We start from the raw sequence: 19,295 nt of genomic DNA on the forward strand, positions 1-19,295 counted from the left end.
GTACAGCACAGTACTGGGGTCCCTGCAGCAACCAGCTGCAGACAGGGACAAGGTCTCTGCCCTTTGTCTGCCTCAGCTGGGTTTCATCTAGAAGGTCCAAGACCTTAGGGTCTTGGAGACCAAGATTTTAGTGTGTTGCTGCCAACAAGTTGCTATGAGTGAAGGTAGATAGGTCTGGTGACCTTAGAGAAAGTGGGACACAGCTCATCTGGCCTTTGCAGCGTCCCTCTGTAAGAGACGGCAAGGTCATGTCCTTTGCTGTTAATTCTGCTGTGCCTTTTGCCACTATCAGATCTGGGTTTCTTCAGCTTTATGGTGGCCATCCAGGCTGTTGCTCTAATTTTGCTTTTCCCTTTCCTATCTTCTGTGCAGAAAAGCAGAGGGAGCTGGCTCGGAAGGGCTCCCTGAAGAATGGCAACATGGGAAGCCCAGTTAATCAGCAGCCCAAGAAGAACAATGTGATGGCACGAACAAGGTAAAGGACTGGAAAAGTACTGGTAGCTGTGCTCTGAGCTGCAATCCCTAATGGCCCTGGGGTGGTCAAGGACTGTGTTCATTGCTTTTGCCTACTGCCAGACACACTGCAAGAGCAATGATGGCCCTTCCTGGAGCTGGCGGGCCCAAATGCTCTGTGCTGTGTTGCATCCCAGGCCCTGGGAAGATGCAGGGCAGCTGAGCCCAGGACCAGTGGCAGTGCAGCCTGTAGAATGCAGAGGTAGCCCAGCCTGGTTGAAATCAAGGGGTTGATAGGACCATCCTACAGGTTCTGGGTAGTCTCATGTAACACCTAATCCTGCCAGTGGGAGAGGAGCAGTGTTGCTTCATGAAACACACATTGGTTCAGAGCATAGCTCTGCCTTGGTTGGTTTTGTCACAGTAAGTTCCACTGCTCCTTTTTGATGGTGACCCCTTCCCCTCCTGATGGATTTAGTGGAGGCTTGTAAATAATCCATCTCTGTGTGCCTTGCTATACATCTCCTCCACCCTTGGAACAGCATGGTCACACTTTGCTGGAGATGCTTTGGAAGAGCTCTGTAAGACAGTATCAGGCAGTGCTACAACCTGATGTAAACAAAGACATTCCGAGCTGAATATTTTATTTTAGAGTATTTTTATTTTTTTCCATGCAAACTTCAGTACACCAATGTATTAGTTACCTATGTTCAGAAGGGAGGAAACCTCATGAACCCACAGAATTGCATGCTTTGCATGCCACTAGAAAGGTGGCAGTTTTTAGTGGAGCACCTCACTTAAAATGACAGAAGAATCTGCAGAATGCTGGATATTTACTGATGAATGGGAAAGTTGCCTTGATTACCATATATTAAACTGAATAGGAGCTGCAGGTCAGTGCCTCTCTATATGCAATGCATCTGAGAGATGAGATTTCTTGTTCACACTAATTCTCCAGACACAAAATATTAGTAATAAATCCTGGCAGGACCCTGTCAACCTTTAGTTGTAAGCCCCTGAAATGTGGCTGGAATATGCTGCATTGCTTCCTCTCTGTGTTTGGGTGTTGAGGCCGTATAAAAGAGCCAGACCCTTCATGGCAGCAAGAAACTCAGGAACTGTGCTCAGCTGGTTTTCCAGGCCCACTGTTCCTCCTTATCTTCCAAGTACATGCTGGAAAAACTTGTTTTCTTTTGGCAGTAGGCTGCAAGCTAGCATCCTGAGAGGAATGGTAGCAGATTTGCTGCTTGAGAGGTTTAGAAACACAGAAATCAGTGGAGGAAGATAATAAAGGAGAGAAGATGGGATAAATAGAGGTATCTACCTATAACATGAGTGCATTTTCCATGGAGTGGTTGTTATTTCCAAGCTGCCGATGGAAAGAGCAGAGCAGTGAAACCTACTGACAAAAGATTTCAAACAGCCAGCTCAGTTTCTTTTCACTTAAGGACGTCTGAACACCTCTGAATGGTTCGGTCTGTCTTGCCACAGACATGGCAACACCAGCAAGGCAGAAATGCCACAAGCTCGTTCAAGCAGCTTTTCACAGGGTAATGGTTGCAGTATAATGGGATATAGTCCAGGAGGATATACTGCAAAACTTGCAGGTTATGATTTAAGTCTGAACTGTTGGCTTCCTCAGGTCTCTGCAGGAGAATAAGCTAAAGCCATTTTCCCCTTTTTGACAGTTCTGCTCTTCTCATCAAATACATTTTCCTTTGTGCTTTGCCTCTCCTAGTCTCTATTCCACCTTGTCCTTCTTCCCCAAGGCCTCTGTTATTCTGTATTATCCCTGTGGATTTCTGACATCCAGCCTCTAGTACAAGTACAAGGTTGCCTTCACCATTCAGTCCTCTTCTGGGACAAGGGTGCAGCCAGCCTTACAGGTGAGAGTAATTGGATCCATAACACTCTCAGTCTCTGTAAAAGCAAATTAAATGTGAACAAGGTAGGGCTGATTCTGCACTCTTCCTATGAGCACGGAGGCCACAACACCATCCACACACTTGGACATGGCTGGATGGTACTACAGTCCACTCAGGATGACCTAAACTTGGAATTTGTGTTCCAACTTGTGTTGCTTCAAGTGAGCAAAAACACAAAGACAAGAAGCTCATACTGGGACAGCTGCAGATGAAAGCAGCTACCACTGCTACCCAACTTTATTCCAAGGACAGTGGGAAGTGAAAGTAAGGACCATCAGGATGTGAGGGAAAGACTTAAATCAGGGGCAGAGACACTATAACAATTTTTGCCTGTTACAGTTAAATTGAAGATTTTTATTATTTAGAAAAAAGGCATTTCTCAAGAAGAAGATGTAGTGGGATTTTTTCATCAAGTAAATATCACCACAGCATTCTCCTCCTAAATCCTCTGAGAGTGCTTTGTTCACTGATGATTAAATCACAACTGTCAATGAGTATATATGGAGCAGGGACTGGAAACTGGAGAGTGAAAATGGGAGTCAGTATTTCTGATATCTGTATGGGCAAACTTGTGCTGCCAAATCTCAGGTTCAGTTCCAGACATCCTTGCTTCTTGAGTTCCTGCCTACATACCTCAGGAGCAGAAGGACTGTCCCCTTTCTGCAAGAAGGGCTACTGAATTTTGCAAGTAGATCCCATTTTCTCCAGTCCCCTGGTGCAGCACTTTGGAAATTCTGCATTAGGTTTTAAATTAACTTATTTATGTTTCAATTAATACAGTAAGAAAATATAACTAATTGTGAACCTATGTATCTGCTTTGTTATAGGATTTGATGTATCTTACTCTCTCTGAGCCTGCCCACTGACAGTGCTTGCCAGGAGTTCTTATTTCTAAAATTATTAATGGCTTGCTGCAATTTTCTGCACAGAAGCAGAAAAACATTTCGGGCAGTTAGAGAGTTGGGAGCACAGATGACATGGATTATCATCTTTGGATTTTCATTTCTTACACTCTTAGTGAAGCATCATTGTGCATCATGGTGTGTTGTTAAAGACCGCTTGGAAGAAAACCTGAGTTATCTCATTGAATGAGAAGATTTTTGTCACTCTTATGGTTCCTACCTGCTGAACAAAGAATCTTACTCCATTTGCTTGGTTTAGTTAATCTTAATTTAAATGTGAACCAAAGTAGTTTTGCAGTTTTTTTGGATGAAAGAACTCTGATGTGAACAAGAAACCATTGTATTAACACATTTTCCTTATCCTAGAAGTTCTGAAGCCTACATTCCATTTAACAAACTCTCCCAGGCAATTAAAGGTGCAGAGTCATCCTACAGCCTTTGTAACATTTCTGATTAAGTGAAAGTCATCACAAAAAAAATGGAGTTCAAAACGTGCTGGTCTGACTGGTCTCTTATGCTGGGCACACCAGCTCATATTTCTAATATAACTAAATTTAGGACTGAGATCTCAGAAGTGTTGTGTTGCCAGGGTCCTGGATAGGGACTCAGAAAGAGAGACCACATCATATTCCTGATCTCCAATAGCAGAACAGTGGGATCGCTGAGCCTCTGCCTTCCCCTGTGTACTCCTTCTCCTGTGTACTTACTGCTAGTGTCAGGTACCCTTGCCAGGAAAAAAAAGGCAACACAAAAATGAGCAATCTGATACGACAAGCAGTCCTAGCCAAACAGGTTCACCAGAATGAAGTGCAGAGTGTCCCAATTTTTTTTTTCTTCCGGGGGGAGTATGTTCCCAAAGCCTGCCCAGTGTTTATCCCTGTGAAACTACTGTAGGCTACCCAGAGACACAGCTCGCTCCCTCTGAATTGCACCCATTTAAACATCTTCATAAATAAGTGAGGGCTTGCAAAGAAGTGAAATGGGGAAAGCCAGCTATCATACAGCTTTACCCTAGGCAGTGTGTGCTGCTGAGCTTTACTGTGTGGTTGGTTAATGGACAACATTTAATTATTTCAGGCTCGTCGTTCCCAATAAGGGCTACTCGTCGCTAGACCAGAGTCCCGATGAAAAGCCCCTGGTAGCCCTGGATACAGACAGGTATGCAAAAGGTTAAAAAGATGATATACATGACAGCCTAAGCAAGTTTTCATGCCAGAGGGCAGCACTCACACTCTTCCCTCCACTGTTCCCTCTGACCTGTGCTGTAATGGGTCTCAGTGTGAGAACAAGTGAGAGGAGCTGTGAGTAGAGGGCACTGTGATAGAAAGATCTGAGGGTCACAGATGAAAGCTTCTCTACAGGATTCCTTGATGTAACTTCTCTGTGCCTCAAGAACAGTTTCATGGCACAAGAAAGATAGGACTAAGTGGGGAATACAGGTCTCATCTAACCAATTCCTTCTTTGCTGTATCTTGTACTTCCCTGCAGTGATGATGACTTTGATATGTCCAGATATTCCTCCTCGGGATACTCATCTGCTGAGGTGAGTTATACTCTCTCCTGCCATCCTTGCCATGAATGTGAATAACAGAGCAGCCAGAAATGGCTCAGAGGGGCCTTGCACAGGCAGAAATGGCAACACAACAAAATTAGTAGTGGTATAGACTCTGTGACTCTGGAAGGGGCCATGGCAGAAACTGTGTCATGTTCCTTTCTTCCCTGGTGATCCAGTTGGCTCCATATCCTCACTGCCATGGCACAGAGATCTGCCCATCAGCAGTTTTCACAGCTACCTTTGGTTTCACTCAAACTTTCCCTCATTTTGCTTAGTCTTGCAGTGATCCATGAGGTGCAAAAGCATCGTCTTGTCTGCCATGGCAGCTCAGCAACTGTATGCATGCCAAGGACACAAATAAAGGATCTGAGGGTGTGCTGTGATTTCCAGTTATTGAAGTGGTCAGGGTCATCCAGTGTGTGTTTACTTGGAGCAAGCAGAAATTCCAGAGAGGACTTGCAGATATGAACTCTTGCCCTTTCAAAGAGAAAAGGCAGGAAGCTCAGTCTTGTTAGTCCTTCTGCATTGTTTCTGATTATATTCCCGAACTCTCATGAATTTGTTGCTCAGCCTCTGGCTACTGCTTCTGCAGGATTTTGCATCCAGGGTGCTGAGCAGCCATTCTGCCCACAAACTGCTCAGAACTTTTATCTCTTCCTTGGATAAAATACCTCTGAAACCCTGGGAAACAGCCAAGAGCAGTGACTGTATCAGATGACCTGAGCAATGTTTCTGTGCCCTGATGAAGGGTTGTTTACACAGACCCAGTTAGGGCAGCACTTGAATCTGAGATTACACAGCCAAACTTTACCATGTTTTAACTGCTATAGTGTGGCCCAGACTGAGAGAGGAGACTGCCCATCTGCCAGTAAATACTATTATTACATTACTTTAACTGAGGGCTTGTTGTCAGGAAAAAATTATTCCAGAAAAAAATAATGTACCGAAAATAATGTACCTCACTCTAGATACTCCTATTCTGGAAGAAGCTAGTACCCTAGTACCTTCCCCTCACCTGAGGTCAAAAACTAGGACTGTTTCATTAGTGGGGCACTGTTGATGATGGGGAAATACATTCCAGAATAGGGGACCTTCTTCTCTTCTGACCACCAGAAGTAAGAAGTCCCAAGTGTTTGACTGTTTGTCTCTTTGTCTGTAGCAGATCAACCAAGACTTGAACATCCAGCTGCTAAAGGATGGGTACCGGTTAGATGAGATCCCAGACGACGAGGACCTCGACTTAATCCCCCCTAAATCGGTCAACCCCACCTGCATGTGTTGCCAAGCCACCTCCTCCACCGCCTGTCACATCCAGTAGTGAGGCCGGCAGGCTGTGATCAGTGCTTTCCACTATAACTGTAAAACTTAACAGCCATTGCTTCCTCCTATGGTAGGACGTGCACCTCTTTGTGTTCATGGAGCCAGGAGAAACCAAAAAATTCATTTTATGATTGGTTGATAACTTATTTTAAGCTATGGTAAAACAAAAGACAAGTTGCTCAAAGTGCCAGGCAGTGCCTGGCAGAACTGACTGATCTGGAGAGCGAATGCAGAGGGGTCCAGAGATACCTCCTTGGTTTGTTTAGGCACTGGGGATATTTTGTAAAGTGTCTTTTTTTCAGAATGGGAAAGGTCAGTTGGGACTTCAGGTAATCCTGCCCACTGAAACCAATCCATCTGCAAGATAAGGGCAAGTTGGAGGTATCAAAGTGTTTTACCAATGAGAGGAAGTCAGTTCTTAATTCATTCACTAAACCTGTTTCATTTGCATAACCAAAATGATACTATAACTGGGGCACAGGAATGGGGACGGACCAGGGCATCCTTTCTTATGGCAAGGCTAGCCAGGACTAGCATGACACAATTCATTCATTTGCAAAAGGGACAAACAGGTGACATTTCACTGTGAGTCAGTACTAGCTAGAGCTGTTGTGTCACATAGCCAATGCAATCTACTCTTAGCACCACATTAAATTACCACCAAACACATCAGATTCGATCTGCAATCCATCCATGCACTTCAGGGATTTGCTCCTTGCCCAGGAATACCAACCATACTCGTGAGTTCAGTTCAGTCACGTATTCTGACTTCAGCCTGTATTTAAACCCTGTGCAACCCATCTCTTTCCAAAAATCTTAAACTTTGTTCAACTGAGAAGAAGTGAATCCTGCATAAGTCAGGACTAGAGATGTACAGCCTGAATGACAGTGCTGGAAAAGCTAGTTGGAGAAAGCACATTTTAACAATGCTTGACTCTTGATATTCTCTTGACACTGTGTCTCTGGCTGCCTGTGGAAGAGACTCATTAATGCTGAAGTCATCAGTGCAGTGGGGTCAGACTTGAGAGAAATTTTCAGCAACAGCAGACTTATGAACAGCTTCAGCTGAAAGATGCCCATGACAGGAAACTGCTGTTCACCCCCTATCTGCCCACTTGTGAGCCAGATGTGGTCTATATTACAGCTGTCCCTTGTCAGGAGTAGTTGTGTTTTATTTGGTGAAAAGTTAGGAAACCTGTTACATTAGGTTGCTGGGTGGAGCTGCCAGTTCACCAGCAGATTGTTTTTAATGCAGAATCACTTCCGGAATTAGGAAACATGTCCTCTCACTGGCCGGTCTTACACTGCTGGCTTCAGCATATGCAAGGGATGGGCTGGCATTTTTCTCAGTGTTGAAATCTTTTGCCACCGGCACAATTCTTGTGTTTTCCTGGCCTTTCAGGAGGAAGGACCACCTGCCTTGGGTCATCACCTGCTTTGTAGCCTGGGAAAGGAAAAAAATGAGGGCAGTTCTGAATTCCTGAGTCACAAAGCAGAGCCTGAGCTGCACCACAACAGACAGATCCCCCATCTGAAATCTGTATGAAGTGAGCTGAGTCTTTAAGAAGTCCTATTCATAATTAGCAGGAGATTTATTTAACATCCTGGGGATTCACTCTGTGCAGTGCAAAGCTTGATACCAGCCACAGTGGGAGTGAAAGAGCAGGCACACAAAATTCCTGGGCTTTACTATTCACTGGATAGTACTGACAACTTTTAAAGCTGTGCTTCTCCCCTTTCCCTAAAACAGCACGTTGCCACCCTGGTTCCAGGCCACAGAAAGAGGACTTGAATGGTGGTGTTTACTGAGCATCTCTGCCTCTTCATGCAGAAGTGATGGTTAACTTGCCAGCTCCTGTAGGTATAGTGTTCCTTAAGTGAATTCTCATTTTCTCACCACCTGATAGTGCTGAGGGGGAATATTTCCAAAATACAACTCAGGTTGAGGTTATCAAGTTGTCTGGAGGTGAGGGAAGTAGAGAGTAGAGAGAAAGATAAAGGGGAAAAACATTCCTTAAGGAGTCTTTTTTTTAAAATGAGTAATGTAGTTATAACTTAATAGAAATACCATGGTCAAACCAAATCCTACAGGACATGACCAAGGCTCTCTAAATCTTCACTCTTCTGGAGAGGGACTTTGCAGTTCAGCACTGGTACCATGGAATGTCTTCATCACATTTATCCTCCTGGGTCAGTCTCTGTGCCTTCCAGCCAGGCTGCACACGCTCAGCCTTTCCCACAGCCCTTGCTCAGGAGATCGGAGCATTTTGGAGTGCCTGCTAGACCAAGAAGCCATCTCTTCATCTGGGCCAGCCACTGAGGACTGCTCGTCCCAAAGGTCTCCATCATGCTGCTGTCATAGAATCATGCCATCGTCTAGGTTGGAAAACACCCTTAAGGTCGCTGGGTCCAGCCATAACCAAGCACCATCCTGTTCAGTCTAAGAATGTGCTTGCTGGCACTGTTATCCTCCAGGGTTAACACCTCTCCTCTGAGGGACAGAATTCCACTTAGTGGACTTGGCAGTGCTGGGTTAACAGTTGGATTCTATGATCTTCAAAGTCTTTTTCCAATCTGAGTGATTCTATGACACCCACTGTCCCATGGCACCATGACCAAGTCCTTTTATTGCCCCTGTTGCTGGTTTCTGCCTGCCGTGTGCCCTGAGGCATTCCCCAAGCCTCCAACTGCCTTCTGCCCTCTTCATTTTGTGATGTGCATCTGCTTCTAGCACAACCTTTTAGGGAAGGAGGGAGATGAATTCAAATGTTACAGCTGGTGCTTCCTCCAAATACAAACTGAAGCACAGCCCAAGTGTTTTTGCCTGTGCGCAGAAGGAGTTGGTTGCACAAATAGTTGGTTTGGCATGACAGTACAGGACCATAAAATGGCAATTTTTTGGCTTCTCCTCTCTATGCTTTGTGTTCATATATTTTATTAGGGGAATAATGTAGAAAGGGTGGGGAAAAGTAGTTACCTGTGTAGGGTCGTTACCAGAAAGGCTGAGTGGCTTAAGGTAATGCACATGTGGCTGTCATAGAAAACTGAACACTAACCATTCTGAACTGCAGCCCCTTCAGCAGATTATTACCATGAAGCATGTTTGTTGGCTCATTATGGAATTTTCAGGACTGCCCATTGGTATGTATCAACTACAGATGAGGCTGTTTGGTCTCATGTTCAGACCTTTGCTTAAGCCAGCAGGTTTTCCTTATGCCCTCAGCATCACAGAATGGGTAAGGCTGGAAGGGGCCACAGTGGGATCATCTGATCCAGCCTCTCTGCTCAAGCAGCCCTTGTTGGAGGTTATGCTGTGGTGATTTCCTGGGAAGGTGTGGAGATAGATAGCTATTCTGGCACTGCTCTCCTTAGACCAGTCTCTGCCACCATAGCCAGGAGAAGGCAGAAGGAAAGAGCACAGACTCTGACTCTCTGTCGCAGCATTTTTACAAAATCTACAGAGCTGCTGGATGCTCTCCTAAATGCAGGTGTCATGCAAGAAAGAAAATTGTTCCTTCCCCCAGTCTTGGCACCAAACGAGATGGCCCTCTCAGGCCACATTTTCAATCCAAAGTTGTACAGAGAACCAAGGAGAGGAACACCATGGAGTATGAAATGCTTCATCACTGTCTATCTAAATTACCATGCAAACAGGATGTAAAGATATTGATGCTGGTGCCTCCACAAAGGAATTTGCATTTGATGCCTCATAAAGCCAGACTGGGTTTTTGTTAGGATTTTATGTAATGTCAGTCACCAAATTACCTAAGTGTAAGCAAATCCTTTTCTTTTATCAGATGTTAATCTGATAAAATATCAGATAGTATACTTTAATGTGAGCTGGATTTGAACTCCAGGGTCTCAGCACTCTGTTCCATCTCTCCGGTCTCCAAACTCCACATTTCCAGATGTCTTTGTGAGGAGGAACATCGTCCTAGTCTTGAGGAGGGTCTGTAGATAGCATAGTCATGTCTCGTTTTCTGGTGTTTGTAAATAAACTTCGGCTGAAAGGAGGCTGATGCCCATCCTGAAGGCTCATTTGATATCTTATCAGACACATCTTAAAGTCAACCCTTGGAAGAGCCACTGGATGATATCTGACATTGCTGCCTGTCTGTCCTTAACACGTGTGGTTGGCCACTGGGTGTGCTATGCTCTTCTGGCTGTCCTGCCTGCAGATTGCAACTGCAAAAGCCGGTGACCATTGCTGTGTGGACTTTGAAAGGGGCTTCAAGACAGCTTCCCCATGGACAGGATGGACTCAGCTCCTTCTGGTTTGTCTCACCAGTGCTTGTCCCAAAAGGAGGCACCCACTGTGTTCAGCAGTTTGCTGGCTGACACACGGGTCTGCAATCCTGAGCAGAATCCTTTCCTTTCCATGCACAGTCTGACCCTGGGCTGGCCTGCAGGCTGTGCAGGAGACTGCAGGAGGCTTGAAAATGCAGTGTCCTGTGTGTGACTCAACAGAAACATGAAGATGCTTTTGAAGAAAGGAAGGACCCAGCTGGGCAACAGATGGAAAACAGGAAAAGGAAAACAAGCAGTAACTAGAAAGATTGCCAAGTGCTGTCGTGGCCTAGGGCAGATCCCAGTTGTCTGAGTTGATCTGTCTCAGTGCAGTGCTGATGCCAGCAGGGAGCAAATCTTGCTTTCAGATGTACACACCAGAAACACCCTGTCCCTGAGCTGGTGCTGCAGCCAGATACAACCCTGGTGGGTCTGCTGGACTGTTAGAGCACAGAAATGAGATCAGGGGTCCTTGCTGCTGTTGGTATTTGCTCTAACCTCAGGCAAGTCACATCCCTTTTTGATGTCCATTCCCTTCTGCAGCACGTGGGAGAAACCTGCCTTCCTAAAGTGCTACCATCACCCTGCATGGATATTGCCAAATGTGAGAGGCAGCATTGATAGGACAGATCTACAAGCAGGATGTAAATACCATGCTCTAGAAATTTAATTCCTATTTTCAAAGTACTACTCGTCTTTCCCTCTGTTTACCCTCTTCTGATGTTGCTCACACATTCCAGAAGGCAGCGGGGTGGAGGTTAGTACAGAGGTTAAACATCTTTGGAGAAAGATGTTTGTCAAGGATATGTTACTCAGTTACTTGGCAGCTGACTCTTGCACAACTGGCTTCTGAGTTTGCCTGCTCCTACAGGGAACATGTACAGAGATTTGGTGGCCCAACAGCACCATCCTCTGATAGCAGAATTAAGGAATTTGGAAGTGCAACTTGGGATGGCGAGTAGTGATGAAGGGGAACAGAGGATTGCAAGGCTCATTTTTTGGGATACTCCCATGGCAGTTTCATGCTCTTGCTTTTAGCAACCATATGATCCTCTTAGCCTTTAAACTGGTGGTTCTGCCTGGGCTCCTCCTTTCCTTTTCCATTCTCACTTCAAACCCACCTGGGGTATTGCCACTTACTTAGAATGCCATAGGCTTTGGCACCTGGCTGCTGCTTGGCTCAGCAAGCTTGGGCTGCCTGTTCAAAAGCAACATCTGCATAGAGGAGCAGTGCCACAGGGCTAACTGGGAAGGCATGGGAAGGTCTTCATTTTAAGCTGCTTTTCACCTCTAGGCATACTTGTCACTTCCTTTCAAGGCTCAGCTGTGAGAGAGATTGCTCCAAACCACATCTCATCAGACAAGCCCACCTTTGTTACAGAACCACACAAGACCTGAAGCAGAGGGGCCAGGAATTTAGCACAGAGGGAGGTGTTGTGGCCTGGGATTATCTACAGAAGGTCAGTGGAGGTTTCTCACAGGGGTTGTGGTCCATATTTTAACTTCCTGTATTATGCAGCTGAGCTGCCACATTGCTTCCCAAAAATTACAGCTCCATCCCTTCCTTTGCCCCACTTGACACTGCTGGCAGACCCAGGATGACAGCAGCTGAGTGCTGCCTGGCTGAGCACTACTTTGACAACTTGCTAGGGAGTCAAAGGCTGGGACTGACTGAGATGACACAGAGCACAGCCCCATGGCCCACAGAAGCATGCAGCAAGCCATGTCACAGAGCAGCACAGACATTAGCAGGACAGGTAGCAGCTTTCCCTGGTGCTTCTGGAGAGCAGCTTCTCCCATTGCTTTACAGACCCATTTGCCACTGGTGGTGACTTGGAGCCTTTTACTTTCTCTAAAAAGCTGCTCCAGCAAAAGAAGGATTTGCTCCTGGAAAGTGCCCACCTCACTGATGGTGCTTGGCCTGTGGAGGCATTTCCATAATAACAAATGGTGATACAGGTGGTGGGACTGGATCAGGGAGTGGAAGGTACAAAATAAACCTTATTAAAATGTGACTCACACTGTCACTGGAAAGCAGAGCAGCAGGCACCAGGAAAAGGCCACTAAAAGTCCATGCTAAGTCCCATAGCTGCTGAGATATTTACCCTCCCAGAGCAGCACTTCTCCTCTAGCTGCCCATGCAGCTGTCCCAGGTGCGCTCTCTGGGAAGCACTCCTGTTCACACACACTGCCTTCTTGCTTCTGCAACCTAAATAAGCTGCAACTCCATTCGTTACCCACCTTCCTCAAGCTTCCATGATTTGGGAGACACAGTTTGTTGAGAGATATAATACAGACACACGGAAAGGGGTGAAAAACTTGGGCAAGGACTCTTCATGACAGACCTTCATATCCATCCCCAGTTCACAGATTTGTTTGTTCAGTTTCTTTGCATGGAGAAGCTGCAGTAGCAGCTGTGTTCAGTGTGTGGCTGCTTCTGTCCTAAGACAAACCCCAAGCAAAAGTCAGGCCAGCTGTAGGTCAGTGGATGTGATGGGATGAGAGTCAGATAGGAGGCTGGGATTTCTCTTCACCCACATGAAGGCTGTGGGGCTGAGGATTCACCAGGTTCGTGCAAAACCTGGTGAGATCCAGCCCACCAAGCCGGATGCCTTCACCCTCCTGGCCTCAGTGCTGTGGGTCCAGGTCTGCAGACTGGGTCCCAGACCTGCCAGCCCACATGCTCCTAGTGTGGGTTGGAGTCCTGCAGCAGAGGCCCTGGTGGAGAGCCTGTTGGTTCTGCTCCTGATGCACTGGGGCAGGGCACTGAGACACTGGTGGGACTGTAGTTCTGCCAAGAGAAAGACTCTGGTGTAGGATGAAGTCTTTGCAGGGGAGACAATTCAGGAAGTTGGGTTTTTCCCCTCCCCTTTTTGCACTTTTTAAACCATTTTTACTCCTTCCACAGAGGTTATTAAACCTTCAGTTTAATAAGGGAGATGAGCTGCCATTTAAATAGGTTTCTGAAGGGTCTGAAAGCAGGTGCTGGCTGGCACGCAGAGCCGGTCTATGCCTGACGTGATTTCCAGACCTCATTGTCCAACCTGTAACAGAGTCACCCCATGAGCTGAGCGAGGACTGGGGTGGGAGGGTCGGCGCTGGCCATCATGCCAAACAGCCATGGCTTCCCAAACTGAAGGAGAATCAGACCAGGAAGTTGGGGAAGGAGCAGCAGCAGTAGAAGGATAGCTAGTTTTCACAGGTAATCTTCGGTATCCGTGTCCAGTGGTTAGTCCTAGAATCGCAAGCCTTGTTATATTGCACACACGTCCTCCTTCCACTCCCCTTTCCTCAAAGCAGCCGTCGCCTTTCCTCCCCCTGCCCCCATGCACTAGTGATGAGCATCAGAGGCAGTTGCACCAAAGTGATTCTCAGCCCAGTTCTGCATCCCCCTTTCCCACCCAAACCCAAGCCAACCCAGACAGTTATTGGTCATCACAAATCTAGTGATTCCAGTTGGGTTTCTTTCCTTGTGTACCATGGCTTCCTTCCCACGCACTCTAGCAGGGCAGTACAGGAGGCTCTAATCATGTCCCAAGAAGTTTCTTTGCCCCCAGCAGCACCTTGCAGACATGCACCTTACTGGGAATATACTGGGTCATTGCTGGTGAGATCTGGCACTGCCGATCTTGAATGGGTGGCAGCTGATGGGGATCCACCCGAGGAAGTTGGCAGAAAGTGGCTACTGTCCCTTTTCTTTTCTTTTTTGAGGGAGAGGGGGATTTTTTGGCATTACAATTATTGTCCATCTTCCAGTGGCCAAGTTCTGGGCTGCATTAATAATTGGGGTTCATTGGCTGCCCAGGCAGGTGTGGAGCTTTGCACCAACCTTAATAGCAAATGTCCTGCCTGTATTCAGAGCCTGGGTACAGGATGGGTTTCTTCCACGCTGGCAAAGTACTTTCAGCAGGCTCCAGATGGACACTTCTGGCAGACAGAGAAACAGCACTCCTCCTGGTCCGGATCAAATCTGCACTTCCATTTTGTGTCCTCAGCATGGAAAAAAATCAACCTAAGCAAATGCCTTCCAGCTCTCCATTCCCTGTGTGGTGCCTGGCGCCCCAGGGGAAGGGGTGGTGAGAGGCATTTCAGGGTCACCAAAAGCAAGATCCTTTTTGGATTTATTTAATGGAAATACATTTCAGGATGGGAGACCTCCCGACCTTTGTGTTAATCTCAAGAGCAGGAGATGAATTTCTGGCTGTCCTTGCATATAGTGAAATATAGCTGAAACAGCCAAACGCAAATAGAGTTAAATGTAGGGTTTGACCTGAATAACCTTTTAATTAGGAAGATAAATTTGTTGTAGCTTGACCTTAGTCCTTGTTAGGAACCTGCTAATCATTTGACATGCAGAGTGTATTAATGCTGCACTTAACTTGGCCATTGTTTTTTTTATCTGGTTTTGGGAGTTTTTTCATTCCCAAAGCATCAATCTGCATCTTGTATGGGTTTTCTTTTCTTTTCTTTTTTTCCCATTCAGATCATGTAGCACACTGTTGTACTTTTGTTCCTGTCTGTGTAGAGTATTGCCTTAAACAGATCAGTTGTGTTATGGTTTGTTTTGGGTTTTCTCTTTTCTACCATCAGTTTTATGCATTAATTTATTTTAAAATGTGGGGGTTTTTTTCAAAAACATGAAAAAAGTGTATAATTTTTTTTTTAACATTTCCATTGCAGTATTTATCATTGTTACTGGTTGTGTGTAGTGTAACGGAATTAATGATATTAAAAAGCATACATATGAAAACCAGCCTGACAGCCTTTTTTTTCACTGGAGCAAATCAGGGCAAGGGGGTGTGGACTTCACCAGCTCCTCTGAGCCCCCAGCAGTCACAGGTACTGCAACCAGGGGTGCAGCCTTCACACCATGGCCTGCTGGCTGCCAGAAACAGCGGCTGCTGTGAGCTGTGTGAATGGCAGAGGTAAATATTCCAAGACTGGCCCCCAGCGTTTGGGAAACACGAGTCCCCAAGGCAGCAGGAAGACACACAAGGCTGGACCCAGCCCCTGCATCTGGCCTGCGAGAAGCAGAAAGAACTGCTCTAACTGTACAACACCAATGGGTGAAATAACCTTTTCTTCTGCCTTGCAGCTATTCTGCTCCTCAAAGCTGTTGGCACAGGAGCCAAGCCCTGATTTTAAAGTCCAATGCCAGCAGCTGGAAAACCTGTGGGCCACCAGGGACAGAGGACAAGCCATGGAGGCCAGTGGCTCATGCTGGCAATAAATCTGGTACAGGATTAGTACCCTCACAAGAGAGGCTTGGACTCCACCTCTCCACAGAGTGGTGCTCCCCAGAGCTGTGCCGTAGGGTTCTCCAAAGCCAGGGAGCTGGGGCAGGGATAGGCACTGCAGTATCCACCCTCCACTTCCAGCCTTCCAGTGACTCCCTGGAGGGAATGGGGCTGATGGAGAGCCTAAACCTGGCTCAAAAGAGACCAGTGGGTTGTGAAAATCAAGGGCAGCTTGTTTTCTTCTTTTCTAAGGGCACAATAATCACTTTTGCTGAGAGCCACTCAAGTGTCCCAGGCTGTCCAGCAGCAAACCAAGCAGCGTTCTGCAGCCCTTCAGGGGCACAGGTTGTCACCTGCCCTGCCAAGATGGGTGTGGGGCTGCACCCATGGATCTGCCAAAATGAAGCAGCAGGGCTGGAAGCAGGAGCACAGCAGGGCTCTGAGTTGGCACTGTGTTACAGACCAGACCCCAAGCAGGGCTTGGCTTGTCCCCATCCCTGCAGGGGCATCTCCGCTCAACTCCCCAGCTTTGGAGAAAGCAAACCCAGTTCATGCAACTCCCACTCTGGCATGACCCAGCTGCCTCTGCACTGAGATGGACGACTGCTCACTCTGACTGCAGAGCCCATTACTCGGGATGGAACAGCAAACAAGCCACACAGGATCACCCAAATCCAGCTTTTAATTAAAAAGGGGAGGCAGAGCAGGCAATAATTTCCCTGGATACCTCATCAGGCTGGAGCAGCTGTGCTGATGCTGTGCAACAGGCATTGGCTGCACTGGTGTGGGGCTCTGTGCCTGCAGCTGGATTGCTGTAGGATTTCCAAGGAAATACAGGAGAAAGGGGTTGGAAAAGCCACAATCACTGCTCCTGCACCTACCAAAATAAAATCATCCTGACCAGGACCAGCTGAAACTATTTCCTACTACTGTTAAGGTAGCTGCCCGCAGGAGGGGAGGGAGCTGGGAGCCAAGACAAAGCCAGGAGGGTACAGCCCAGGAGGGATGTAGGCAGGAATTGCATTCTGGGAGCATGGTTATGGGATTGACAGCAAGCCACCAAATTTCACTGCTGCCATTCTATGGCATCACTGATCACATAAGCCTCACCCTGGGATGCAAGTGCCCACACCCACACCTACACCTGTTCCAGCAGGCTGCATGTTCCTCTTCTCTAAAAAACACAGGACCCTCATCAGCACTTGCACCAACTCTGACTGCTCATGGTGCTCTGTCAAACAGTCCATCCAAGAGCAGGCTCCACAGGAGCTCTGGAAAGAGGCCAAGTTTGTAACACAGATAAATGCTGCAGGAGGAGGAACTTTGGGGTTTCTTCACCTACCCAGTTGCAGATGCAGGAGGGTGGCACAAGGACTCAGAGGATGCCTCGCTGTATCTCTAGTGAGGGGCTGTCATGCTCCCTGATCAGGAAAGTGTTAGACAGCCCATGGTATGTCCTCACTGATTTGTCCCCTGGAGCTGCATCCTGCAGTGGCTTTGGGCTCTCAGAGCTGGCAATCACCAGCAGAAACTCTCACATGTCGGTGTTACAGTGGGGAAACTGCAACACACATATCAAACAATGAGGCCTGTGGAAAAGAACTATATATGGACCAATTCTTGATAGATGTTTCAGAGAGATGTTTATTTCTCCAGCCACATGGCCGGGGCTCTGCCGAGGAACTGCTCAATCACAGGACCCGAGGGTCCTTGCCCACGCAGGGGAACACAAAACAACCAATGGGAACGAGGCTGAGCAGGGGCAGGGAATCCCCGTGCCTCCCCTCAGGGCCCCTCTCCCGGGACCCCATGGCAAGGGGAGGGCCCCAACATTTCACCCATTTATTTTTAACAAAAAGAGATTTAAAACTTAACATTGAAAACAACTGGATAAACATAACAAGAACAGCTTCAAAACAAGCCACCCTCCTGAGTCTTTAAATGTCCAAACAGATTCTCTGGAACATCTTAAGGCTGACAGAAAGGAGACAGGACTCTCCGGGCATGCTTTGTGGGGAAACTGAGGCACGAGAGGGTTTCTTCCATTTGTGCCTGTTGGAACGCTAAACAAAAATAGTTAATTTCTTCCCTCCCTACAAGTTGTAGGGAAAGAGAATTGTATAGGGAAGCCATGGGGTGAAAAATGGATTAGGAATAAACTGGGGATAGGGTAAACTTAGGAAGGGGTTCATATTGGGTATAGGGTAAAAGGGGAAAGTAGGCTGTGGGTAAGGAAGTTGCTGGGATGGATATTGTTTATAATTTTGTGCATAACGGCTGCCTTTGACTGGAATACCCCCAGGCCCAGTAACATTTGCTGCTTGTAAGCCCTTCTTTCCTTGCACTATATCGAATTGTACAACTTCTCCATCTCCTACACTTTGCAGGTAATTTTTAGGGTTATTCCTTTTAATGGCAGTTCTATGGATGAATAGATCTTCCCCTGTATCATCTCATGTTATAAATCCATAGTTGTTTTTTACATTGTACCATTTTACAGTTCCTGTGATTTTCATTGCTATAACTTCTCCTATCACATGCTTGAGTGTTTGTTGTGGCTGCTGGTCCCACGTGGCCGCCGCCTCGCCGACTCCGACGTCTCGGCCGGGCCCCCGCGTTGCGGCTGCTCCGCGCTCTCCGAGCGGCGCTGCTCCGGCGCGTGTCTGGGCTCTGCGCGGCCCCGCGTTGCCATCGCCACTGGCTTCGTGCCCTGTGAGCGGTTCTGCTCCGCAAACTCCACGCTGCTTTGAGAGCGGCCCCGTTTCGGCTCAGCGCTGCGCGGCTTCTCGTGTCGCTGTGGAAACCGCCGCTTCTCCCTCCGCAGGGCTCTCCGAGCCGTGTGCTCAGAGCGGCCTGCCACGCCGATGCCCGGTTCCTGGCTGCTCGTGGCCCACGGCACCCGCGGCGCCTGCGGCATCGCTCCCTCACTCGCGGCTGCGTGGCCGGGGACCCCGAGACAGGGATGGGGTCCGCCATAAGGCGCGCGCTCCCGAGGGGGCCGGGCACATCCAGAGCAGGCACCTCCGCTGGCACGGCTGCAGTCACGCGCTCCTGGGATGGCGGCCATGCAGTCTCGGCCACGGGATTACGGCCATCCTCTGCTTTAGGGGTAATGGGACCATACAAATGCTCCTCAAGAGCTTCCCTGATTACAAGGGATGCATGGAGAGGTTCTGTCACCAGTGCCTGTTCTGTTTGATCCTTTATCTCACACAAGATCTCAGACCAAAAGCACCCATGAATAGTCCCAGGAGGATCAATATCAAAAAGTAAGTCTTGAGAAATATAAAAGAAATACTTTTCTGTTTTGTTGTTCAAGGATTCCTTTAACTTCTAGATACATTTCTTTCTGTGGCTCAGAGAGCCACATTTCCCACAATTCTTCCATAGTCCAGAGAGAATATCCAAACCAAGGTGAGAAGAGAGAGATCTAGAGTGGTTTTTACTCACGAATTTTCTGTCCTTAGGGATCAGTGTCTTGCCAGCATTTCTCTACCATTTGTTACAGTGCGGATACTGTAACACGCGTATCAATCAACGAGGCCTGTGGAAAAGAAATATCTATGGACCGATTCTTGATAGATGTTTCAGAGATGTTTGTTTCTCCAGCCGCATG

At 47.3% G+C, this 19,295-nt stretch overlaps 1 protein-coding gene across 3 annotated transcripts in view; it reads left to right on the forward strand.

The window, feature by feature from the left end:
• The window catches only part of FAM219A (family with sequence similarity 219 member A), a 96,506-nt gene extending 81,314 nt beyond the window's left edge, over positions 1-15,192 (forward strand). For 2 of the 3 annotated variants that reach the window (XM_048291050.1, XM_048291052.1), the window contains exons 3-6: positions 373-475; positions 4,358-4,438; positions 4,769-4,823; positions 5,995-15,192. In XM_048291050.1, coding sequence (XP_048147007.1) covers positions 373-475; positions 4,358-4,438; positions 4,769-4,823; positions 5,995-6,153 — 398 coding nt within the window. In that variant the 3' untranslated portion in view covers positions 6,154-15,192. The remainder of the gene's footprint in view (positions 1-372; positions 476-4,357; positions 4,439-4,768; positions 4,824-5,994) is intronic. The other variant, XM_048291051.1, reaches the window with a different exon arrangement.
• The last annotated feature ends 4,103 nt before the right edge of the window (positions 15,193-19,295 follow it).

Source organism: Corvus hawaiiensis, chromosome Z (assembly GCF_020740725.1).
Source record: "Corvus hawaiiensis isolate bCorHaw1 chromosome Z, bCorHaw1.pri.cur, whole genome shotgun sequence".
Classification (NCBI taxonomy): Eukaryota; Metazoa; Chordata; class Aves; order Passeriformes; family Corvidae; genus Corvus; species Corvus hawaiiensis.